The sequence below is a fragment of the Macrobrachium nipponense genome, chromosome 42 (genome assembly GCF_015104395.2).
Source record: "Macrobrachium nipponense isolate FS-2020 chromosome 42, ASM1510439v2, whole genome shotgun sequence".
Classification (NCBI taxonomy): domain Eukaryota; kingdom Metazoa; phylum Arthropoda; class Malacostraca; order Decapoda; family Palaemonidae; genus Macrobrachium; species Macrobrachium nipponense.
This window is the reverse complement of record NC_061103.1, coordinates 35,346,242-35,373,833: the sequence shown is the minus strand read 5'-3', so window position 1 is coordinate 35,373,833 and position 27,592 is coordinate 35,346,242. Positions and strand designations below refer to the sequence as shown.

The 27,592-nt window shown below is 37.5% G+C and overlaps 1 protein-coding gene across 2 annotated transcripts; it reads left to right on the top strand.

Annotated features, from left to right (window-relative positions):
- Positions 1 to 1,801: 1,801 nt before the first annotated feature.
- On the top strand, positions 1,802 to 27,592 carry LOC135213101 (adenylate kinase isoenzyme 1-like). Of its 2 annotated transcripts, none has more exons than XM_064246979.1 (5): positions 1,802 to 1,858; positions 21,121 to 21,190; positions 23,137 to 23,300; positions 24,387 to 24,503; positions 25,613 to 27,592. In XM_064246979.1, the coding sequence occupies exons 1-5, from the start codon at positions 1,856 to 1,858 to the stop codon at positions 25,865 to 25,867; spliced, it is 609 nt and encodes a 202-aa protein (XP_064103049.1). In that variant the 5' UTR covers positions 1,802 to 1,855; the 3' UTR covers positions 25,868 to 27,592. The 2 variants fall into 2 exon arrangements, with proteins under 2 accessions (XP_064103049.1, XP_064103048.1); XM_064246978.1 differs by lacking the exon at positions 1,802 to 1,858 and adding an exon at positions 6,545 to 6,681.

Below are 27,592 nucleotides of genomic sequence, written 5' to 3'. Positions count from 1 at the left end.
CCTCCCAAATACCCTGAAGTTGTTACTGTTTTACATTTTTCCTGAATGCCAATGTCCAAGCAACCCATTTTTGTTCACATTCTACCTTCTAGGAATGATGTTTCATTGTGAGATATAGAAAAGTAATTTTCTTTAATCCCGAGAGCTTCGAAGTTCTCCTGTGACGTTTCATCCGTAGCTCAGTAAATGGACACTGAAGTTCATAATATCCATTACACTGGCGTGACAGTAGCTACAATCCTAATAATGGAGGATTTATAAGACTTATTTTTTTTTTTTTTTTTTGAGACTAGAGTACAAAAATGGTTAAAACTAAAAGGGAGGTATCAAAGACAGGGTAAAATTTGTTGCAGAAACATAATTATAAGTGATTAAATCAAGCCAAGTTAGGTACACAGCGAAAATTGTCTTCAGTTCAGACACCTTACCTATTTAACTTAAGAACAACTCTATTTGTACTCGATTAGTGTTTTTTTCAAAGAAGTCAGAATCATCGTTATCATAACTCCACACTGTGTAGTTAGTTATATTGCCGTTGACTATGCTACTTTTACTCTCACTCTTCTTCGGACTTTGACCCTGTAGAATTACGAAACTGGATGGGACAGCCGCAGCAGTGGACCTAAAGTGTCAGGGCGCGAAACGTCCCTGCAGTGCCATGATCATCAGAGACATCTGGTGTCCTCTATAAAAGAGCAAAAACCGGTTTGGCGGAACACCATTGCTGATGGAGCATTAAAACTCTGTTAAATGTGTCTTTAGAGTTCAGTTCTGGCGCACCCGCGACAGGGCGATTCCCATCGGTCTAGTATTACTGTCATTATAACGTAGGAAGGGAAAAGTGAAATATACTCTTTGGGTTTGTTTTCAATCAGTACTATCTCTTTTTTTTCTGAAATTCTAAGTTACTGTACAAAGAATCAAAGCAGAGATATGGTGTATGACGCTGTGCCAATGCTTATAACCCCTTTATTAACTTTACCACAACAGATTATAGAAATGTAGTAGTGACGGATCTTAAAGCAGACGCACTATTTGTCAACGACCTTGAAAATACTGTAAGTTGCGTTCTCTACGCCAAAGGGTAAATGTAATTGGCTTGCAACGCTCTGATCCTAACACTTGGCCATTTAAACTGTGGCCTCATAAGTACTTTAAAAAGAAACTTTCACAGGCCATTGATGCAGATGGTAATTTCCACATTAAAGAAAAATTTAGTCTAATGCTTCCATGATATTTATTTTGTATTTTTACGTCTGAAACGCTAGCGAATTTCATTTTGGTAATAGAATATGAAATTGCCCTTGGAAATGCAGAAGGAAATTCATTCTTTTCAGCCATGAAATGTGTAAATTAATTAAATGAATGCCAAAAGCAGTTTAATTATAACACCTACTAGTCAAATTTTCAGCGATAGGTCCTGATACATCCCCTTTATTTGCTTGTGGAGGATAAAAAAAAATACTTTGCTCTTTAACTGAACGACTTCAAAATTTCTACATTAGTGTGCGAAAATTCTTTTAAGAACGATAACGTCAGAGAAAACTCCTAGTGTAAAGACTAGCCCCGTGCAGAACATCCAAAGTCAACCTTTTCCCGCTCTAATCAATATCTTCCCGCCATATTCACAGTACCAGGAACTTGAGTTTCTCATCTTTGAAAACTAGTATAACGACGTTTCCTTTCACAACTGCCGTTTTCTTGTGCTTCAATTAAATTTAAATTGAAGGGAAAATAATGTATTAAAATAACGAACAGCTAAGAAAACTCAGAATAACTGTAATCGTGTGGAGCAACGTATCTTACAAGATGTATCCCCCAACCTCGGACTGTTGACAAGGAAACATCTAATCCGATGGTGAGTGTTGATAATATTCGAATAAATTAGGTCAAAGGGCAGGAAAGGGCTAACCTTTAAGAGAAGTAGGCCGACACACGATAAGTAATTTTGTAAAGATGTTAGTGGAACGCTTAAGTCTAAAGGAAAAGGAAAAGAATCTCTCGGAAGAAAACCAGGGATCTTATATATTCAAGAGATATCGCCTGATGAAGGAATAACGAATTAGTGTAGATCTAATGAGGCGGCGACAAATTATAGCCGTTAAACGTGCGCAGCCAATAAAGATCAATCAACGGACAACGCAGTGTCTCGTTAACTTTCGTGTATTGATTTCGCAAAACCATTTTACCATTTTTTTTCTTTTTTACGTATTAATCGCGACGAGATGAAGTCATGCAATGCCTTCCCTGTTTGCAGAGCTAATTCTGTGAGTATGCATTGATAACAATGACTGGTTTCTTTTTAAGATTAGGGTACAATGAGATGAAAGTCGTGAACTCTACAATCTGTCAATGGTTTCTTATGCCTTGCTCTAATTGTCCCTCAGCTTTAAGACTGGCTCCGTTAAAAATCAAGTCAAAATAAAAAGCAGATTATGCGGGAATTGGGAAATGTCTACACACGTATACATCTGTGCATACAAGTACAGAAATTAGATGACTCAAAACACACGTTACATACTCACTCAACCACACACACATACATGCATATCTATGTGTGTGTAGGTAGTCCTACTCATAGTCTTGAATCGTTCTGAGAAGCAGCTGACTTGAAAAATGTGTCGCAATGGGCGTAGATTTATGGAGAAACTCGATCATTTGTATGCAATAATGAATGGGGGGGGGGGGGGGGGGGGGAAGCTTGTTGTGTGTCTCTCTGTCAATCTATTTTCGCATGTAACATTGTGTATTATACAAAATACAAACAGTAGTTACTACTGCCACCTTCATCCTTTAGCTGCTGAACCATAAATTAACTGCTCATGAAGGAAGCGAACACAACTTGTACCGTCCCATATATCTAACCTGTAGGCTTATCAGCAGCTTGTCAACCTTCCTAGATACTTTGGTATTCGTTCGTTCCCGCACATACTATCTTGCTTCCTAGATATGAGAGTTCTTCCATTCATATTCCTCTAACGCTGCATGCAGCCAGCGTAGATAATTCTCCTTCCTACCCCCAAGAATTCCAGATGCTATAGACCTATGTCACTAGTACTTTCTTTTTCCCATCTCTCGCGATTTGACCATGTAAAAAAAAAAAAAAAAAAAAAAAAATGAACCATTTCCCAAATTCTAATTTTTATATCTTGTAACTATACATATGTCTACATATTCAGTTTTGTGCCCTTCAACCCCCTATGCGTTACCCAGAGAGTGCCTTTCAACAGCTCAAACCTACTTTTTAGCATTAAACATCCTTATGTAAATTCCATATCGGCGATTAACCTCACATTCCCTTCTTACTTCTTTCTTAATCTTGCTTTCATGGGCACTTCTATTTTTAACCTTTCCTGGACCTAGTACTAACTCCAGTACTTTGCTTGCTCTCTGCGTTACCTCCTCCCACATCCTATCACAGTTTCTTGCATTTACTCGCAAATGTCATTATGAATCAGCTACTTCCAGTCTTCCACTATCCTCACCGACGTTCACTGGATTTCATTTTATAGACGCAGTTCCATAAGAATCTATTTATCTCGCCCATTCCAGGTACTCCAAACCTGTCAACTCACTCTCAGTCAACTATTTTGGTATCCAAAATCAGCCAGTTCAACCACCTTTTCCTTTTCTTCAAATTCCAGCCAAGCACATCTTCGAACGCGCTTGGAAACCTTCTAACTTTCTATTTCAATTCAATTTAATATTGTCGTTTCTTGGACTGAAGACACATATGCACGCACACACGCATACACACACACACACACACACACACACACACACACACGTCCAACTGATACTTCCGTTATCGTCAGACCATTGCATGATATGACAGTACCTTGGGTGTGGTCCACACGTGAAAGGAAGAAGGTTTAAAGTTCATTACGATCTCTAGCTGAGAGAGAGAGAGAGAGAGAGCGGAGACCAGGAGGCTCATTCGCGGACTGTAAACAAGTAGAGACCTTCCCTGAAAAAAGCGTGACGCCACATCTTAAAAACTAACCATAGAATCTTCTTGAAAATAATATCATAGTTATTTAGCTGGTGCAACACTAGTACTACACTTCTGGGAGATTAGCGACCGGGAGAGATGAAATATTCTTGAAAAAACTGAGTAAACGGGTAGCATTTATCGCACGTCAGCAGTGCGATCGACAGACTTAGATTTTTCCAGTTAAGACTGGAATAAATGAAAAGCGTTACCATCAATGCATAGTATAAGAAAAGTATAAAAATGAAATCTAAAGAATACGGATCAATGATAAACGATAAATACAATAATTAAATCTAATGAAATATAAATTATTTATTTTTTATCTATTTTGCAGTTTCTTTATTCTTTTCTTTTTATGACTCATTCCCTTGATTATTTTGTTTCGCAATATTGAATATTCTTATGTCTAAATGATCTATTCCTTGTAATTCATCTGTAGTTTCTTTGTCTTATTGTTTTCATGATTTGCTACCTTGATTATATTGATTCGCAGCGTAAAATCTTATTCGTGAGCTTCTTTCCTCGTTTGAGTAAACGGACTGTAAAGTTGTTACGTAAGAAAAAAGTAAATAAAGATAAATAAAGAATATAAATAAAAATATTAAAGATTAATTAAAGCCCAAATGAAAAAATCAGAAAAAGAATTTGAATAAACATGAATAAATAAAGCTAAGTTAAAAATCATAAATAAAAAACGAATATAAAGATTAATAAGACATTTAAACAGAAATAGATAAAAATAAAACATTTGAATATATCTCTCGCGCCGACAATGACAAGCAAGATTCCAAATCTCGTAAGTTGCTTAAAGCTTTTCAAGGTCACTGGGACCCTGGGTACAGATATGAATTTTATTCCTAGTCATCCGCCGTTGCCTCTTCGGCTACCGGAAACGTTTACCTTTAAAAAATATATAAAATAAAATATAAAAAAATATGTGGGTGTTTTTAAGTGTTGGCTTTGCCTCAGTCAGCACTTTTTATGTCCGCCCTCAGATCTTAAAAACTACTGAGACTAGAGAGCTGCAAATTGGTACGTTGATCATCCACCCTCCAATCATCAAACATACCAAATTGCAGCCATGTAGCCTAAATAGTGTTAATTTAAGGTAAAATTAGCCAAAATCGTGCGTCTGGCAACGATATAGGTCAGGCCACCACCAGGCCGTGGTTAAAGTTTCACTGGCCGCGGCTCATATAGCATTATACGATGTACAGAAAACTTGTTTGCATTTTTTACATGTTTATGATCCACGCTGAGATTGGAGCGAGCTGTATCTTAGAATGGAGCAACTTTTCCAAAATTCTAATTGAAAATAGATATATAGTCAGTTTCTTCAGTTTTAGACAGCTTAAATAGTCCTATTTGTTTGGTAGGATATATGGAAATAAAGCACTTTAGCACAGGTTGTTTAATAGCGGTCGGTGAGAAGTTAAACGTTCTTGTTATAGAGAACGTATCTGCAGATATCAACAGAAAGCCCCGGATGAAGATATATAGACAATAAAACCTTAAAAGAAAACGTACACCACAGGAACGTACCAGCGGCTGTATAGTACTAGGTGACAGGAACTGTGTACCACTTCGGTGTTGCCGTATTAGGCGAGTTTAATATATTATTTTATTTCTGGTTTATTATTTTTTTTTATTTCTCCTGTTCCAGACAGTATTTCCAGTGAAGGTATCTGGACGGCCTGTGAAAGTTTTTCCCATTATTTATTTTTCTTTCTCCGTGGTACTACATACTGCTTGAGTGAGTGAGAGAGAGAAGTTGCGTTGGAGGGAAAAAAAAAAATTGGCCGGAATATGTGACGCACAAGGACCACGTTAATGAGAGAGAGAGAGAGAGAGAGAGAAAAGTTCTAAAACTAAAACTGGTTGGAATAAAAAAAATTTAAACTCAAAATCGAGCTGAAATGTGGGACACAAGATGACCGTAATAAAGATGAATGACAGAAGAGAGAGAGAGAGGATATACGGTGTAACCTCTATAATGAAGCCGGACGGACGTAAACTAAGCACTATAATCCGTAGTAGCCTCTTGCTTGTGACACCTGACCTAACAACGCTCTTGCCTGTTGTTTGTTTGGCCTGTCTCGCTGTGCTTGCTCGATATGCTAACTGAGCAACGTATGCTTACTTTCTTAACTTGATCCACGACCCAGTAAGATCTCTCTCTCTCTCTCTCTCTTCTCTCTCTCTCTCTCTCTCTCTCTGACGCAGATGGAGGTTTTCCCCAATTCGTAATCAAGATTTTTTTTATTATTAAATTGCCTCCCAGAGTAATTTTCATGTTTGCAGAGCATGCAAATTTTCTCTCTCTCTCTCTCTCTCTCTCTCTCTCAGAGGCACGGACATAAACATTATTGTTAGACTTCGGACTTATAGACAAACATTACGAAAGGAAAAAGTTGCAGGGAGGGAAAAATATGCAAAAACTATGCAGGGTAAATGAGAGAGAGAGAGAGAATTATTCACGTCATTTCAAGTAGGGAGGGACCCTGGCTGTGTGGAGGGGGGACTCTTGGGTGGGGGGTGATCGTACAGGCAGCGAGCCAAGCCTGTATATGTGCGAGTTGTAAAATCGAGTAGAGGAGGCAACTCCCTCCGAATTTCTGCTCCCAGTTGTGAGTGAGCCGGCTCGTGAGTAAGTCATCTTCAGTTCGATCTGTTTACCTATTGCCATGGTAAGTGAGAATTCTATTATTGCCTGTTTTGCTTGTATACCTCTCTCTCTCTCTCCCTCTCGTTTATGCTGTATAGCGTTTTCATTTAGATTTTAATGACCTTTTACTTTGTGGGTCTAGTTTGAGAATGTCATCTCTCCCTCTCTCTTTCCCTCACTTGGCATCTATTGTTATACTTATGCGTTTCTCCAATCCTTTATTGTTATACTTATGCGTTTCTCCAATCCTTTATTGTTATACTTATGCGTTTCTCCAATCTTTTATTGTTATACTTATGCGTTTCTCTAATCCTTTCCTACATTGTATCTCCACGAAGTGCATCATTTTCCCAGATCCAAGTTGCTTGGAATTTCATAATGCCTAAACAAAGTCAATGGTTTACTGTGGAACTGCGACTATTTGATCATTTTGTTATTTTTTTCATGACGTGAAAAGAGCGTAACGATCTAATTTACGTATAATAATATTCCCGCCAGAATCTCGATTCGTTCCCGTAATCTGCAAAACCGAATTGACTGAACGCCCCAATGTGAACCAGGGTGATTCTGTATAGAAAACCGGAGGACTTTGGCAAACTCATCTAAGCTAATACTTTATTTTTGTCAGGCTTTACACTTATTAGTGGAGATTTCCTTTCACATTAATCTTATAATACTTCACGAATGCGCACCCACATGCAGGCTTGATTGATGACAGTTGGCAATCCACTTGTTAGCGACCGTAATTGATAAGATAATACCGGATATCAGGGATTTAACAGTCGCTTGGAACAGGTGAATTTCTGTTAGAAGGGGACTTTGTCTCCTTAGTAGGTACTTTTAATTATTATTGTTACTGGGCGCATGTTGACGAAAGCGGTGAATTAATACGTGGTAGTTAGTTGACTGCGTTAGGTGGCAACAAGTGATGGGAATGTGGATGGGTCAGCAACCTCATATGGTAGACTTGCAGAGAGGAAGGGAAGGTATCACCTGCGACTACCCCATGTAAGAAGGGAGAACAAAGGCTTATTTATATATATATATATATATTATATATAAACTATATATATCTATATATAATATATTATATATATATGTTTTCCTTATTTTGTGTTTACATAACTCAGTAAGCCATGATTTTCTAATAAGTTCGTTCACACAGTAATTTATACAATATACCAGACTGCTTCCCTCAGATAATCATACTTTTTGTTGCTGATGCTTTTGTTCGAAACGAAAAAGTTATAACGTAACAGCTACTGAAGACGGGGATATTAGACAACGCTGGTAAATTGAATATTCCACGGAAGGCAGGCACGTCGGCCTAGAAATTAATTCCGTTAATTACTTCTTTTTGACAACGTGACGACGCATATTCGCTGAAATTGCCTAATTATTTCCTTTCATATTTGGTGACTAATCAGTAAGTCTGACCTTCTGGCCTTTGGTGAACCACCTGTTGCTGTGTAGTGTTAAACATATGAATATAGGTCTAGCCAGTGTATAGTAGATGCTTATAACCGTGTAAGTACACGTAGGCCTAATTTGCGCTCTCGAAAATGGATTGTATGTTCTTGTATTTGTATGAGAGACCTAGTGTTTGTGTATAATTGAACTGCCACTTTCCCCACAACCTTTTCCCAGTAACGGTGTTTTTCGCCCATTGCATAATAGGATCTGCTGTTGTTCAGGTTCTTAGCTGTTGAAATAATCCTGTTGTATTTTTTGGGGGGAATATTTTGCTGTAACCTGATGCGTGAGCATTTCTCTTTAAGGCTAAAAACAGAATTACAGAAACCTCTATTTTTTTTTCTTATGTAGATCAGGTCCTTAAAAAGCTACATCATTGGATGATATTGGCATATCGTATTAGTCACGTGACAACCCGTCATAGTTTCGTAGAGGTCATAATTATGATATACCACTGTGATTTTCAACCTTAAGGAGTTTGCTGTGTGCGAGAGTACGGTTATGACGGAACTCCCGAACGTTTCAGTAGCATTTTAGTCTCTATGGCATGCGTAAACTTTTAAGATTAGCAATATCGTGTTACCTCCCGAGACAAGATTTTCACCCTTACGATCTCGTTTTCATTTAATAGTGTGCAGTGCTTTGAATTTCTTTGTAAACATTTGGCTTCGAGGTTGCGATGCACCTAATAGCTTGTTCGAGATAATACGCGCAGATAAAGGATGATAATATAGCAAATAATGGCGGAAAAAAAATGACTGTTGTCTCCCTTCCCAACAGAAAACGGAAACTCTGGGAAATAGTCCAGTTGAAAGCTGCAGAAGTGGAAGTCCAATTCACCTGTGGTCGGACATGTACCGGCAAACATAATAGCCCCAGATATCTGCCCAGGATCACGTACACTCTCCAGTTCTTGATGTTTGAGAGGGAGAAGGTGAAAGAGAGCGTTATAGGTTCTTAGTTTTGAGGGTCTTCCCTGTAAGTGTCTGCATAAGTCTAGCCGGCGTGGCCGATACCATGTTTTATTAATAACTTGGCTCTCTCTCTCTCTCTCTCTCTCTCTCCTCTCTCTCTCTCTCTCTCTCAAACGTACCAGGAAGTATCAAACACAACATTTGAATATGATAAGTTCGCCAGCGTACATTAATGACACATATGCGGTAACTGTCGTGTCAAAGAGATACACTTCGCTGCTTTCACTTGTCTTGCTTTTGTTTTCATTAGCAGATTCCTTTGCAGTGGTTTTCTCAACGCTGCTGTTGTTGTCTAGGGTAATTTGATCTCTTTATCAGACTATATACAGTAAATGTTTTCCTTACACGAAGCTCAAAATTAGATTATTTCGACTGCTGAACGGTGTGGTGCGCCATATATTAGCGAAATATGCAGGCCAACTCATGAGTTTTTCTTGCTTTGAGTTCAGAGTTGTAACGCATAGTTTTTATAATTATTACGACATGTTTATTATTAGTAAATATATGTACTGGTTTCTCTGGTCACTCATTCTCTAATCCAGTACCCTTACTAAGATATCAGAAGTGCATAACAAATCTCCCTGACGAATATGTATGCGAACTTTCGTATACATTAGTGTTGAGTCTATTTTCGTATACCTGTTGTTACCTACTGGGGACAATTTCGCTTTCTTCCTACCTGTAGAGATTTCCTTTAGGCATGTTTTTATCAACGGCTTTTTCATTTCCCTTCATTTCCTAGTCACTCATATGCATGTGATTAAATTCTCCACCAGACCTCATTATGTATAAGTCTGTTAGCACTTAATCTTAAGTGATGTTATTAATGTAGTTCTGGACAGGATCTCTTGAGTGGTTCAGATAAAGTTTGCTTTGGTTTAATGCGTCTCAGACCAGTTTAAGTCTGTTTCCCCGAGTAATTTTATTTCGAGGACAGAAGAATATATTATGGTAATGATTTGAAAGGCTGACGTCATAGCCTGTCCAAGTGTGCCTATGAGAAGCTGGACGTGCGTCCGGTGTTGCATGTAGGCCTAATTTTTATAGGCCTACTTTTGCCCTGAGCAGCTCTTCCAGATTTGCATGCCTGGGACCGATACTTTCGTCTTCCTTGAATGGAATAATGATGTCTTTATACTTCCTACTTCCTTGTATGGAATAGTATCCCCCCACGTGGAGAAGTACTTTATGATTCTTGCTAAATCAAGCCGGAATAAGCCAGCGAAGGTTCTTGGCGGGAACTCCGAGAATGAGACCTTTTTAAATGGCAGACGAAGATTCTGAGACATAGTTGCCGACTGGCATTTTGAAAGGTCATCCTCTCAGACGTCACGGTGACCACGTAAGCGTTATTTATTTATCAGTTGCATTTTTAAGCAGGCAACTGGAATTCTCCAGTCCTCAGCCGGACGAAGCCTTTCAGATAACTTGAGATTCGCAGTTGGTATTTGCATAATTAGTTTGCTGAAACTTCTTTATTTTTTTATGCTGGTTTATTCCCGTGGCATCATTCATTTATTGTTTTAATGATTGTACTTTTTTTATTTAGTTTACAGATTTATTTATTTACTGATTCCATTTTGTTTATTAATTTCTGTATCCCCCTTATTTTTAATTAAGTCAGTGACACGAACTTATTGATTGATTTCGTAATTTTTTGTTTACCTTGCGTTGTGCAAAACGTGGTCATTGATGCCGTTCATCTTAATATGAAATATTATTCGGAAAAAAAGACTAGCAGTGAGAAAAAACTGTTCTAATTAAGAACAATTCATAAGCCTCTTCGCCTGTATTGCAAACTTACACGTAATCTGACCATCATTTATATAAAAAAATTGAAGAAAGCAACGAGAAATACACCGAAATAAAGGTAAATAACGAATAGGTATTATGAAATAAACACATAAATTAATATATACGAACACGAACATCAAGGCAGGAGGCACTTTGAGTCATTTCTAAGGACTGCCAGCAAAATTGGTCCATATTTTTGCATGAGAGGGAGCGGAAGACTGGAAATGGCGGCAAATTCGTCTGTTGAAATACCGGACTTTGGGAGAACGGAGGCGGGGAGAGAAATCCGAAGCATAACGGAAAGAGTATTTCGTTAATATCTGCTTTTTTTTAATGGAAATTATGCCACTGTGATTCCCTATGACATGCGATAATCTAAAATTGAGGTGACCAGCGTTCTAGACGCAAGCGGTGGTAACTGGACCGCCAGTTTTGTAAAGTTCATTTCATGTGCGTTCTTGAATTTTAATGTCAGCATTTCATATTGGTGTCAGGGCCAACTCTCTCTCTCTCTCTCTCTCTCTCTCTCTCTCTCTCTCTCTCTCTCTCTCTCTCTCCTTTGTGATAACTTTGAGAGTAAAAGGTAATAGCTGCTTATGGTAAACATCCACCCATGAAAAGCTTACGATATAATTCACAGAGATGAAAATGGTTGGTATATTACAATATGTAGGTGAGAAGGTGACTGGTTTGGTGTAATATGTATCTCTTCATATCTGTTCCGTACTCGTATGGATCAACTGATACAAGAAATCAGGGAAAAGCTTGGAAATGTAGGTGAAAGTTATGTGGTTGAAAAGGAATATTGATTGAGAAAAGGAGTAAATGATGCCTGCATTTGATATTTTACAGAAATTCCCTGTAAGAGGTTAGTTAGTGTATAGGCATTACTTAAGGTTCTTTGCAGCGTGCCTTCGGCCCCTAGCTGCAACCCCTTTCGCTCCTTTTACTGTACCTCCTTTCATATTCTCTTTCTTCCACCTTACTTTCCACCCTCTCCTAACGATTGATTCATAGTGCAACTGCTTTGAGGTTTTCCTCCTGTTACACCTGTCAAACTTTTTACTGCTAATTTCCGTTTCAGCGCTGTATGACCTCATAGGTCCCAGTGTTTGGCCTCTGGCCAAAATTCTATATTCAATTTATAATAGGAATTGGATGGTGGGGAGAAATTGCGCAGACAAAGGACAGTTTTTGAAAGTATAAAGAGTGGTAAAGTGGATTCTGGATGACTGGAAATGGATGAGTTTTATGGGCATTTGGAAGTAGGGCAAATGAAAATGATGATGAAGCAAGGAAGATGGCAGGTGCGAGAGAGGAATTGTTGAGCCAACTCTCCTATACAGAAGCGAAATGTGGATGTTATTTGCAGATGAGAATGATTTAGAATCGTCGTGAAGGAGGCAAAGAGGACAGAAAATGATGGATATGTGATGTGCAAATTCTGGAATGACAGGGATTACATATCCATGAAGAAAGGAAGTGAGTGTCAGATAGAGATTAAAGATGCTGGGTGAATCGGTATTTGATGCCAATGGAAGATTGTTTACACCACCTAGTGTTCACCCCAGATTGAACCTCGCTTTTATTGTCTCTCGAACCATATCCTATTAGGAATAGCGTAAACAAACACGACCAGAAGGTGTTTGTCACCTTTCTGGTTATCTGCAATTACTATGGGATGAAGCTGCTAGCCTTGTGCCCTTATCTAACCTGGATGGGATCCAGCAAAGTCTACTACCTACCGGGTATTCAACTCGCTACTTAGATGAACAAGGCATTGTTTATTTATTTATTTTTTTTAATTTTTCAACCTGCGGTGTTTAAATCACGTAGGAAATTAAGATTTAACCCTTCCTCTGTGGAGAGTAATATTACGTGCACTACGAGATCTCCTACAGAGAGAGAGAGAGAGAGAGAGAGAGAGAGAGAGAGAGTTGGCAGTTGACAGAAATTACCGGTATACCAAGATTCTGTGTTGATGATGATTTCAATAAATTGAGAATGTAACATATTTCAAGGCTGACAGTGATGTTTTGCAAGATTAGTTATATTTTATGTCAGTCTGCGTGCGACGATCTTTAATCAATACGATTAAAAAAAATTATGCTGTTCGTGGGCATACTTAATATTTTGTTATTTATATTTCGTAATCGAATTGTTTACACGCTTGGCTGTTTTTCAATTATATTCATACTTTCTGGTGATAGAAGTTCACTCTCGGCGTGGTTCGGAAGTCACGTATAAAGCCGTTGGTCCCGTTGCTGAATAACCACTGGTTCCATGCAACGTCAAAACACCATACAAACATACAAACAAACAAAAACAATTATATTCATACGTATGAGTGCAACGCCACTTGAAATGGGGCAAATTTAATCGTAGACAACAACTACTCCTCCTCCTCCTCTTCTTCTTCTTCTTCTTCTTCTTCTTCTTCTTCTTCTTCTTCTTCTTCTCTTCTTCTTCTTCACGGAAAGGGTAGAATGTCGACAACTTAAACGGAATGTTGATGAGCGATCCGAAATTCCGCGTGGGAGTCTAAGTTCGCTGTTGTGGTGTCTCTCTGGCAGAGATCTAGTTAGAGGGACAATTATTTTTGTTGTCAGGCTAAGATGGCATTCGTTGGCAAGGCTGATTGGCAAAGCTGATTGAAAGAATATAAAAAAAAAACGCTTTCCTTTGCAATGACCTCTGGAATAAATAGGTGGGTTGCACAGCAAGAGAGTTTTCGTAACAGTGAAGTCGTCTGCAGTGACCCAAGTTGTTACCGGGTGAACAGCTTGATATATTTCAGTTTGTACAAGTTTTCCTTTTAGTTTTAACTAGGTTGAGCACGATTTGTTCTATATCCAGTCTAATATATCTGGTTTTGGAGTCTGTACTGAGAATTTTCCGTTCTGCACAGCTGTCGTCTACTTAGACCATGCAATATCCTGGTGCGATTTTTAGACTCGTCGTTTTACAATGGTCGCTGTTTCTAGAAATGCGAGCTCTTGGAATAAATATCGCAGATGTCTGTAACATCCAGACATTTCGTTAAAATAAAATTATATATGCATTTTTTTTCTCAGCTGTCAAGAGCTATAAGACGAAAGCTTAGAGTATATATTTTACTTCATGGAGGGAAATATAATGATTTAGGACATAAAATTTTAGTCTTTTGATGAACGATCGAGAATAGAAACTGGCACTATAATACCCGGTTTCTTCGCAATCATAGCAAAATTCCTGTTGTTATTTAGTTATTGATTTATTTATCTATGGAGGGAAATATAATGGTTTAGGATTATTAAGTCTTTTGTTGAACGATCGAGAATAGAAACTGCCACTATAATACTATCCCGGTTTCTCCGCAATCATAGCAAAATTTCTGTAGTTATTTATTTATTTATTTGTTTGTTTATGGAGGGAAATATAATGATTTAGGATTAATCAAATTTGAGTCTTTTGGTGAACGATCGAGAATAGAAACTGCCAATACAATACAACTCCGGTTTCTTCGCATAGCAAAATTCCTGTTGTTATCAGCCAATAAGTCCGTCATTTTTCTGTCATGAATTGCAGCCACTGCTACCACGGCACTTTTTACGATTTCGAACTCATCTCCGAGAGATGTGCAGGTCTGGGCAAGGTACGGCCCGGGGGCGACAGAGGAATTCATGGGGCGCGCCAAATGTTAGTAACTTTGAAAAGTGTCATTCAAATCCTTGGGTTGTCAAGTTACTTTGTTTTTTAAATAAATACGTCTCATGTGAAGTTCCTACTTTAAAATATCAGTAAAAATATTTTCTTCTTTAATTCGAGTTTGTTTTTTTAAACAAATGTGAAGGTTTTCAAATAAATATGGTTTACTACTTTATCGTATTAATGAATAAGAGTAATTGCTTTGTTCTTAAAGCAAGGTTATTTGGTCTTTCAAATGTGTTTCATGTGACGTTCCTATTTTAAAATACGAATCGATAACAGCTGTTTTCCAACTGAACTACCTTGTCTTTCATATAAATACATTTCGTGTGAATCTTCTACAGTACTTTAAAATATTGATAAATAAAAATTAATTGCATTTTTTTTTTCTTTTAAAAGCCTTTTAGTTTGTCTATTTTCAATATTAATGATTTTGCTTAATATATACTATGCGACCGTATAAAATTGTGAATTTTACAATGTGGCTCTTCCGCTGAAAAGTTTGCCCCCGCCCCTCCCCCCACCCCTGGTCTACGGAGTCCATGTCCCGTCTGATGTACCTCTTAGTTTTAGTTAGGAAGATGTTCATTTTTTGGTATCAAATACTGGCGATGGCGGCCATCTTGGATTGGGTCAATTTTGGGCATTAGCAGTGAGCAGATCATGGTAGTGTTTATTTTATCATGGCGATTAAACTTAATTTACTGTCAAAATCAGTTGAGAAACAAAATAAAGCCATTTTTTTTCAACCTCGGCTCTTTAGTGGCTGGACTATTTGTTCTCCACTTCTGGCTATCACTTCTTCCACTTCATTGGTCGTTACCGTGGCAAGAATGCGTCACTGGAGGTTGCAACAACGCACGCGGTGAAATCAGGGATAAGGTTATTTTACTTTCTGACTTAGTTCCATGGCATGAAATGTAATTCTTCTGCCATTAATTCACCTTTAAGCAAAGACTGATTATAGACGCACTGACTAGCATCCCTATCTAGACCATACCTGACAAAAAATGTATTTAAAACGTTGTCCAAAAACCTCGAACGACTCATGATTTCGACGAACACACACACACACAAAGACTAGGGTATTTATTTAATTTTTTTTTTATGTTGGACGTACCAGCGATTGACTTTAAAAGACATCGATCGGCGATGATTTTTATAGTGTGCCTGCGTGTGTTGTTGCCGCCGCGAGTCATGAGGAGTTGACGTTTGACCTTCAGAACGTTTCGCGCGAAATCTCCCGACTTCTGGTTGCAAAGAGCACTTGTCTCGTTTTGCATTTGGGTTAGGCAGGTGTTTTGTTATCTCCCCGGCTGTTTTGGAGCCGCTGGGAGAACTTCGTCACATGCATACACGACAGTTGTGGTGACACCGAAGGCATTTAGAATAGTATATTGACGGCTGTAGCTTGTTAGGTTGGGTCTGGTCTTGCTAACATTATATAGCATAGACCTAGTGGTCACATCCGAGGTATATAGCATAGTATAATGATGATTGTAGCATTGCAGGTTGGGTCTAGTCTTGCAAATACTATAGCATAGACCTAGTGGTCACATCCGAGACATACAGCATAGTATAATGATGATTGTAGACTTGGATGTTAGGTCTAGTCTTGCAAACACTATAGCATAGATCTAATGGGGAGATTCGGTCTAGTCTAAACCCATGCAACGCGACGTAGAAGACTATCTTTCACTCAAAAGCTTGTCGAGATTTATTGAAGGGATGAGGTCTTGCATGCACTGACCCCATTAAAGAATCCAGAGTTGTTTACGCAATAGTTGTGATCTAATTGAAGCAAATGTGTTAAGTGGGTCCCATGGCGGCTGGTATACTTGGCGAATTCCTTTGTCATAACAACGCAAAGGGGTAATAGCGTAATAAATGTGTTTTGTTGTGTCTCAAGGCAAGGACAAATGATTGCATGTAAACTGGGAATTAATTCTGCCGAGTAAAACTTAGCGCCGGCCATCTACACAATCACTCACGAACTGTGGTACGTACATTTAGGTCGTTGGGTTGAATTATCTAAAAACTCAACCATAATCATTTTTGGCAAATGTTTCGAAATTCAAATCTTTCATTTTCCCACAAGAATATTGCGTCCAAATTTGGATACTCTTTTTTTTTTTTTTTTTTTTAATTCTTCGTGGGAACAAGATTCTTAAGGTAGTGAGCGGGTGGCATGAAGACCCCCACTCCTATACCTCCCAACCACCTCTCTCTCTCTCTCTCTCTCTCTCTGCATTCAGTCATAGACTATTTCGTAATTCACACATTCAGAAGGGTTTAGTGGGCAAGTCCTTCATTTAGAATCTCTCTCTCTCTCTCTCTCTCTCTCTGCATTCATTCATGGACTATTTTGTAATTCACACATTCAAAATGGTTTAGTCCTTTATTTGGGTCTCTCTTTCTCTCTCTCGTATTATTTCTGCATTCAGTCATAGACTATTTCGTTATTCACACATTCAGAAAGGTTTAGTGGGCAAGTCCTTTATTTAGAATCTCTCTCTCTCTCTCTCTCTCTCTCTCTCTCTCTCTCTCTCTCTCAGATGGCAGCATCACCACCTGGGCTGGCTGCCCACTATTATTTCAGCCAGGGAAAGTGACCTTCACACGCCCTTGGTTGCACACCAGACGAGCTTTCTTCCTCTGTCTTCGGGAAATTTTGATTGAAATTAAGTCTTTACTGGGAAAACTGATAACATCGTCAATGGTCACTGATATGGCTTAATTCGTGTAACGAAAAAGATTGTGTTCAAGAAGGTCTTAGTCGTCTAGACTTATATACTTCCTATACTCGAGTGGTATAGGCCTAGGTCATCATCGGTCTAGTCATAAGTTTGGGCAATTACAGGTTTAACGAGATACTATACCTACAGAATCATTGGTCTAGTGAAACGATTTAGCAATAAAGAATTAAAGCTAAAAACGGACGATTTCTAGAAAATGATGATTCAAATGGGGTACCGTTCGAAACTTTATAGGCTAACGTAGGGATATGCAGTCGTACTGATTCTGCAAAGGGCGAGTTGGGGGAAAGGACTGTGTGATATACAATTGCCAATTGACCCCCTCACCCCCTGAACAAGAGCATTAACTCGATCTGTCACCGAGGCTGAGTAAATGTATGTAGCAGATGAAGACGAATGTAAATGCAAGGAGTAACTCGATTTACTTTTTTTTTTTTACAACTTTTTAATGATTTGCGAACACACACACGCATGTAGTATATATATATATACATATATATATATATATATATATATATATATATATATATATATATATATATATATACATAACTCTTGGAATTAACGAAACGAAAGGCATGGATAGTTGCCAGTTTCGTCTTATCTTACATTTCAAAATAAGCGTCTCTTTCTGAAAGTGTTAAAATTAGATGATAAAACCGGTCAAGGCAATCTTGATATATACTTTGGTTTTCTGTAATAAACCATACCTTGCATTTGAACCGGGCATACATGTATATGATGTATATATCTGTGTATGATGAAAATATTCGGTTGATGATCCAGATAATATATATATATATATATATATATATATATATATATATATATATTATATATATATAAAACCGGGATAAATCTCTCGGTAATTACAACATCATTAGTGACAGCGTGAGTTGTTAAATTACCCATCGTGAAATTCAACGTAACCTGAATTAATTAAATTATTTGAATTATTTTAAAAGCTATGAAATTACTTTAAAATCTTTGAATTGCTTTAAAAACTGAATTACCATACAAGTTTTGAATTACTATAAAATCTTTGCAATTACATTTATCTTTGCTTTACTTTAAAAACCTTGAATTACTTCTAAAGCTTTGAATTACTTTAAAGACTTTGAAATTACTTTAAAAGCTTTGAAATGCTTTAAAAGCGTTGAATTACTTTAAAAGCTTTGAAGTATCTTAAAATCTTTGAATTACTTTATAAGCTTAGAAATTACCTTTTAAACCTTTGAAATTACTTTAAAAGCTTTGAATTACTTTATAAGCTTAGAAATTACTTTTAAAGCTTTGAAATTACTACTTTAAAAGGTTTCAATTACTGTAAAGACTTTGAAATTACTTTAAAAGCTTGGAATTACTTTAAAAGCTTAGTTACTTTAAAACCTTTGAAATTACTTAAAAGGCTTTGAAATTACTTTAAAAGATATGTATTACTTTCAAACCTTTGAATTACTACTTTAAAGGCTGTGAATTACTACTTTAAAAACTTTGAATTACTTTAAAAGCTTTGAGTTACTATAAGAGCGTTGAATTACTTTGAAAGCATTGACACCAGTAACTTCATTAATTCTTTTTTTTTCTCTCTTTTTTTTAACCGACTCCTCCTTCTCAAGGTTTAATTACATCTTAAAAACTAACCATAGAATCTTCTAATTAAAATATTCTCACTATGACTCCCACACCCAAATTAGATGGAGTATTCATCTTAGAACTAAACTAACCAAATCTAGGGGCATGCCTACCCACCCCCCTCACACCACCAACCCCCCCAAAAAAATATCGGGCTCGTGCAATGCATCTGGGGGATTTGCCCTCTGGCTTAGATTGGTAACCGATAATGAAGTCGTCAATAGTTCGAATATCGATCACGAGGGGATGATGAATTCAACTCTTTTAATATCCTTTCCCCTTCTTTTGTTTCGCAGTTTGGGTTTTTTATTTATGCCGTTTTCTTGATATTTCCTTTATTTTCTGCATCATTTTATCTACCTATCTATCTAATATAGTGTATATATGCGCGAGTGTACCCACTTTATTTCCATTTTTCATTTTTCCTATTAATATTTGTGTTGATTGTATATGTATACACACATACATTACATATATAATATTGTATATTTATATATACATACATATGTGAATGCATACAAGGAAGCATACATATGTATATTGCTGAGGCATATTTAAACACCTGTCCGAGATTCATTCATAAATAGTATTGTTCGAATGGACGGGTAGAAAAAAAAATATATAAATAAATCTGCAGCCAACAGAGTACGCGCGCGTCTGAATTAAGTTCCGCATTGAATTCCTGAATAAAAACTACACGATAAAAAAAAGATACCAAAATAGAGTAGCTTCATAAAAACAAACAGACATTGTACGGTAGCAATCTCTAGACATCGAGGAACGTATCCGAGTCACGAAACAAAAGAGTAACGATTAACGAGCCCGGGCGTTCGGACGATGTTTTAAAACAAGACTCTCTCCCTCTCTCTCTCCGGCTACCGAAGATCCTTGCTGGGATAGAGCCAAGATACGAGTAGATTTAGACAAGAAGAAGAGAAGGTGTGTGAGAGAAAGAGAGAGAGAGAGAGAGAGACCAAGTCAGGTGACGTGTGGTTTTTGGTATTTGGCGTTTAAACGAAACAGTAAATTACGGTAGAAGTCGGGAGCGGCGCTGTTTCCCGATTTGAAAACCAGTTACTGGAGAAGCGAGGAAATAAGAGAGAATAAAAATAATGTTGGAAAGAATGCTAGATAAGATCAGTTATTTTATCAATGGTGATGATCTCGGCGGCACATACGTTCATACTTTTGCCAAGGAAGCCATTGCGACTAAAGAGAGAGAGAGAGAGATTGTAACTTTGATAGCGAGGACCATGTGTTATATTTAAATCACGACAGAGAATGTTTCCAACGAAACTTGATTCCCAAATGAATGAATTATGATGTCTAGACTATGGAGCCAAACACGGGGACACTTTCGGCAGTTCAACTCCTAAGACAGTGAAGGAGTTGGACAGCAAAACCCAGAAGATAACCGAGATGAAGTACAAGGAACCCAAGTTAAAACTATTATGTAAAACCCATGATTGAACTTAGAAATACTAACTAGAGAAGTTGGACAGCAAGGTGGAAGAAATGAATCGGGAACGAATGCCGAGGTAAAAGAGTCAAATCGACGTCCCCGATTCAGACCCAGAACCCAGAACGGATTTGGGCAGAAGCTAAAGTCAATTGATTCACGAAGTTAATGCCAGCCCCTCTTCCATTTATGCAAGTTCTCTGCGTCGTCCTTGGCCCACTGGAATCCAAGATAAGATTTGGCGTCCCACTGGGAATCTAGAATCTTCACGCTTTTGTCTGGTGTCAATGACTGATAAAGTTCCCCCGAAAGAGTTTTGAACTTTCAGGAGTGAATGTCTCTGTGATCAGTTGGATGTGATGTCTAATGTTTAGGAAAAAAGATTGCAAACTTTCGTCAATTTGTAGTAGACCAATTTGGTCATTCAAGTTTATATTATGAATTGACGGTCATTTGCCTCAGGAGGAAAATATGTGTTGACTAATATACCTAGGTGAAGAATATACAATTTGCAAATGAACATAATGTATTATCTCTCGTTTTCCCTGACAGTACCAATTCTCAACCCCGAGAATACCAACACTTGAGGATTTATTGGTCACACGGATCTCACAGGAACTTAAAAAAAATTAATTAGAAAATTTATTAAGAACCTATTTCTATAGTCTGATTTTTATCCACAGGCTGTCGAGAGGAAGCAGTTGGATCTTACCCCCCTGAAGGATGCTAAGCTCCCAGTTATTTTCGTCCTTGGTGAGTTGGGATTCTTCCTTTTCCTGTATTTCAAAAAATTAAATTGACCTCAGTCTTCCTTTCTTGCAATATGATTCCAATCTGTACAATGTTCATCTTTCCCTTGTTGATGGTTTTCAGTTTTTCATTTATTTTTTTATTTTATTTTATTTATGTAATGGGGTAGATTCAAGTGAATTTCCAACAAAAAGTGGGATACGACAAGGTAATGTTATCTCACCTACGCTTTTTGCCCGTCTCATAGAATCCATAACGGGAAAAAATAGCCTATTATATTTTCAGTGATTATTGAATTATTCAACATTTTTAGTCCTGATGGGTAGAGTCAAGTGAATTTGCAGTAAAAAGTGGGGTGCGACAAGGGAATGTTATTTCACCTATACTGTTTGCCCCTCAATAGATTGATAATTAGGGAAAGTCTTAGGAGAGGGAAGAGAAGGCTTATATTAGAGGGAAGATGGAAATTTGACAGACTGAGAATATGTAGTTGATAGATAAGGAAAGTCTCAGTAGATGGAAGAAAAGACTTATATTGGAGGAAAGATGGAAATTTGTCAGACTGAGAATATTTAGTATTGTAGATGACGCTGTTCGTAATCAATGGAACACAGCAAGATTTGCAACACTGGCTAAATAGAATGCATCTTGTGTCTAGAGGGGGAAGGTATTCAGGATGAATCTAAGAAAAATAAAATCTATTTAACAGCTCTCCTAGGCCTGGCCTGAAGGATTAGATTTTTTTTACATGTCTAGGAACCAATTGGTTACTTAGCAACGGGACCTACAGCTTATTGTGGGATCCGAACCACAATATATCGAGAAAGGAATTTCTAACCACCAGAACTAAATTCCTCTCGTTCCTCATTGGCAGCAGCAGTGGGGAGCGAACTCGGGCTACTAAATTGATAGTCGGGTACGCAACTTACTCGTCCAATGAGGAGCTATGAGTAAAACAGTAATGCTGGTAGAGTATGCACGGAGAGCTGAACTAATATTAGCTCGAGAAATAATAAAGTGGTTGAATCGTTCAAATATTCAGGAACTAAGATATCCAGCACAGCTTCTGTTGAGTTAGAATCTAAGGATAAGGACAGACTAAAAAACAATGGAAGACTAAAAAAATGGTCACACACAAAAGGAACGACTTTCTAAAAGTAATAAATAACAAGATCTTTGTTACTTTGATTATTAGAGTTATCATTATAGAAGTGTCTTTTCGAGAAATTCGAAAAACTCCCTTCATCGTAAACAGGATAAAATTAGCAAGAGAGAAAGAGAAGTACTTTGTAAAAGTAATAAATATAAAGATCTTTGCTATTTCGATTATTATAATTCATAAGAATTATTATTGAAGTTTAATCAAAATTATTATTGATGTTTCCTTTCGAAAAATTTGGAAAATTTCACTATTGTAAAAATGGGATAAAAGTCACGCACAATTAAAGTACTTTGTAAATGTAATAAATATCAATATCTTTCTTAATTTGATTATAACGGTTGTTAAAAATTAATATTATTATTATTATTATTATCCACACGAGGAAAGACTTTGTAATAACAATAATAAATATCGATGTCTGTTGATTTGATTGTAGTTTTTGTAAAATCTATTATTATTATTATTATTATTATTATTATTATTATTATTATTATTATTATTATTTCACACGGGGAAGGGGACTTTGTAATAAAAATAAATATCAATGTTTTTGTTGATTTGATTGTAGTTTTTTTGTAAAATATTATATTATTATTATTATTATTATTATTATTATTATTATTATTATTATTATTATTATTATCATTATTATTATTCAGAATATAGAGTGAAGGTGGTTATATTAATATATTATTTTTATATAGTAATATATTATTATTATTATTATTACTATTACTGTTATTATTATTGTTGTTATTATTATTATTATTATTATTTCTCCTAACAGGTGGGCCAGGATGCGGCAAGGGCACCCAGTGTGACAAGATCGTGAGCCAATACGGCTACACTCACCTCTCGTCAGGAGATCTCCTCAGGGAGGAAGTCGCCTCCGGATCAGAGAGGGGCAAGGCCCTCAACGCCATCATGGAGAAGGGCGACCTCGTCCCCCTGGTCAGTTAAAGAGAGAGAGAGAGAGAGAGAGAGAGAAACCATATCCCTTTTAAGTAGATAGATAGACTCCTGTCTAAAGGGAGACCTTATCCCTTTGGTCAGTTAAAGAGAGAAAGAGAAACCCTATCCTTTTAAATAAGTGTGCCCCCCTCTCCCAGCAGTTACGCCCACGACCAGTGGTACTCGTACTTACTCGTACTCAAAGCTCGACTGCTTAAAATGACGACTCTCAAACCCTCCCACGAAACAGAACCACAATATCATCGTGAATCTACCAAGAATCTCCACCGACGCGATAAGATAAATGTTGCAGTTAAAAGTGGATAAACTTGACAGTTCTCCGGCTGCACTTTTTGTACGCCTTTCATGACAAGTGACTTTTTTTTCTAATGTCACAGGATTAACATTGCTATCAGAGTGTGACGTGAGGACGGTGTTTAAGGCTATAGTACATGACTCTCGTGTGGTTGCAAGAGAAAGAATCCTCTAGTGTTGTCCAGTATTATGTTGCTCTTAACTGATACTTTGAAATAGAATTTTCTATTGCCGAGCAAGTACTCCTGATTGTATATTTCATAATAATATTAATAGTACACTATATTTTTTTTGTCAAACTTGTCCTGTGTGTAATAATACTTGTGATTTACATAATTTTAAAAGTTTCAAAATCCCGAAAGGCATTCAATAATTATATATATATATATATATAGATATATATTTATATATATATATATTATATTAGATATACTATATATTATATATATATATATATATACAATTATATCTATATTATATATATTATATATATATATATATATATATATATATATAGATACAATATATATATATGTATATATATATGATTAATTAATGACTGCTAAGACTGGCGCCACAACAATATATATATAGATATATATCTATATATATATATATATATATATATATATATACATACATACATACATACATACATATAATATAGTATAGACAGATACAAAGGCTTCCCTCACATGTACACAGTAAGCAAAACCCACTGCATTGATTAGTTCTCAGCCCCACTACATCGAAACCCGCTCACTCTTTCAGGAGGTGGTGCTGGACCTCCTGGCCGAAGCCATGCTCAAGAAGGTCTCCGATTCCAAGGGCTTCCTCATCGACGGCTACCCTCGAGAGCAGGCCCAGGGCGTCCAGTTCGAGGACTCGGTAAGTCGGACCCTTTCAATTTGGGCCCAGGTGTCCTTGGATCTGATGTCTAGGCCAGTCCCTGACGACGCTCCTGATTGGCTGTTGATAAGCCAATCACAGGGCTGCATACTCCCCCAATCTCTTTCGAGAGTTCACATAGGCAGTATGTATGTTCCACCTCTCCTGACTCCTGAAGGATACGTCTTTCAAAAGTATCCCCCAGGAGAGGTGGAACATTCCTCCTGCATATGTGAACTCTCGAGAGAGACTGAGAGTTTCCAGCCCTGTGATTGGCTTATCAACAGCCAATCAGGAGCGTCGTAAGGGACTGGCCTAGACATCAGATATACGGTTGATGTGAATCTACTATAGTACGATATCTCTCGACTTCCACAAGTAAATAAGAGGAGAAATCCCACTTTTTTCACAGAAACTAAAAGGAAAATATCATGTATAATATTTTTTTTTAAGTCCAGAGTAATGTAATGAATTCTTTCCCGCAAACACTTGGATGTTTACTGACTTGCTTTTCAGTTGTCATGCACAAAATGTTGTTGAGAGGTGATGTCATTCAGTAAACTTGTTGTATCTTTTGTAGGCCTTTAAATGCATTTATTTTTATTCTTAAAATCTTCGAGTCTTTGATGTTATGAATTCCAGATATTAGTTTCCAATTATTTCTTACTGCAACTTTGTCCAGGAACTAGCACTACTGTTGCTATTTTAAAATGCTCTGTTGCTATGGACATTTGAAAAGGGGCTAGGTTTGAAGCTTTAAGTTTCAGTGTAAGTTTTGAAGAAATCTGTCTAATCAGCTTAGTCATACTTCAGACAAGTCAGTTGATTACATTTTACATGTTTCCCTTCAAAATGGCAATTCTACGAGGTAGTTTGTGTTCCAAGTTACTTGAAGGTCTTGCAAATGTATATTTGCTTCTATTAGTCTTTGAGATCATCAGAAATTCCACTGCACTCCTTGCATTTCTCTTATATAACATTAGAACAATACCTTCTTTTAATAAGTATTTAGTAACTTGAAGCATTTCACTGCGCAGTAGATAAAGTACAATTCGCAATTAGAATAATTGAATTTGATTGTTTTCTATAAAGACCCTTTTCGCCCGCAGATTCTTCCATGCACCAAGGTCCTGTACTTCGAAGTCCCAGACGAGGTCATGGTCGAGCGCCTTCTGAACCGCGCCAAGACCTCAGGTCGCGTCGACGACAACGAGGAGACCATCAAGAAGAGGCTGGCCACTTTCCACAAGCACTCCGAACCCGTCATTGACTACTACAAGGACAAGTGCAGCACAATCGTTGCCTTGGGTTCCCCTGACGAAGTCTTCTCCGAAGTCCAGAAGGCTCTCAGCGCCCTGCAGTAGACATCTTCGTCATCCTTCAAGATCCAACTTCAACGGGAAACAATTTCCTTGCAGCCAAAACGGATAGAAACTTTTTCTCACGATCTGAAATTAGATCAAAGCTGTCCACCACATCTTCCTAGTACTACTTTCGTCGCTATGATTAAGCAAAGCTTCCGGTGATACATACATAGACTCAAAGCAGAATCAAGCTTAGCGTTCAAAGCTTCTCTTCCAGCGAAGGGGGGCGGGGACGTTTGAGGCAGCTAGCTAGAAAGAAGTAGCTCGAAATCACCTTTCACTATGGCCTTAAATTTTCAGCAACACAATCAATAGAGTGGCTATTTTCTTACTTTGTAAGTGGAATCATTTTGCAGAAGCTGAGGTTTTGGTTTCCAATAGAGCGGATAATATGTTTTTTAACCCATATTGGGTGTTCAGCCAGATGACGACATTCTCCTGTCTCCTCCTGCATGAGGTAGCTTTTACTATTCCGGAGAAGAGTGACAGATTACTTACTTCTATTTTATTTCCCATGCTGGTTTGATGTCAGTCTTAGAGCGCGTTGACATTCTGAAACTTTTGTTTCTCTTTCTAGTGACTATAAAATATGTTTTCCATCAATGATTACGACAAACGGACAGCTGAAACAACTCTAGTCAATCAGAATCAGTCGCTCTGTTCTGTTGTTTTGTTGCCTTTTTTTGTCAAGAGGTGAACCAGTCTTTCGTTGTTTTACGGTCACGTGACTTCACCCAACGGAGGCCTTGCCATTCTCGGTCTTTCATATGAGGAACCGGTAGTCTGAATTCAGGCTTCTTAGAGAAGTGTCCTTTCAGTCGCCTCCTAACTTACTTCCCAAGTAGTGCATCTCGTGAAAGGATGATAACTGAGACGATTTTTCAGGTTGAGATTATAGATTCACGAAGACCCTCCTCCCCACACTTCGATCTTTGTGTTTTCATCCGAGTTTTCTTCACAGCACTTGAGTAATTCCAGTTACCCTCTCCATTCAGTAGAGTAGTGAATATAGTGCCCTTATAAATGGGAATCACATTCATATACCACTTTTAATGTAGCTGCCAAAGTGGCTTTGTAGCCTCTCCAGTGAGACTTACTCTTCCAATCGCGAACTATGCGTTGTCGAACCGAGTCTCCTTCGGTTTACCTTTGGTCTCTGCCACTTAGTACTAAAGAGTAGCCGAGAGCCGTTTGACTCTCTCTCATTCGCATGACATCCCTCACTCTTGTAGGCTGTTGATTAATGGCAAAAAAGGCATTTTTAGGTCTTCCTGTGGATGTTAATCTAATCCTAAGAGAGTCACCTGTTGCACGAATCACCATTTTGATTGTTATCTTAGCCCAGAACGTTTAGAGCAATGCATATATATAGAAGTGGATATTGCATTTACTCGTTATAAATGAGATTTTTGATTGTTGTCTTTTGAGAGCCTGATAATTATGGTAATGTTTAAACTTAAGGCAAAAATACTTTAAAAGCTTCTGTTCTCGCACTGTGAGCGAAATCCAATCTTCCAGAAATGCTCAGAAGTCATTGGGAAAACCCGACACCACGTAACTAAGACTATCTTGAGTCCATCTCAGAGTGATCGTAGTCTCTTTCATGACTGTTCAAGAAAGCATTGACTAGTCCCTGTTGTGAATGTTGTTATCTATACGGTTCATTTGTTGATTTATACAAGACATGAATGTATTTATAAATTTTTTTCATAAATGTCACGTAAG

Excerpts from the sequence above, each read along its gene's own strand:
- LOC135213101 (XM_064246979.1), top strand. Across the intron at positions 21,191-23,136 it reads CCCAGTTATTTTCGTCCTTG|GTGGGCCAGGATGCGGCAAG; the intron begins GTGAGTTGGGAT and ends TTCTCCTAACAG. Across the intron at positions 23,301-24,386 it reads AGGGCGACCTCGTCCCCCTG|GAGGTGGTGCTGGACCTCCT; the intron begins GTCAGTTAAAGA and ends TCACTCTTTCAG.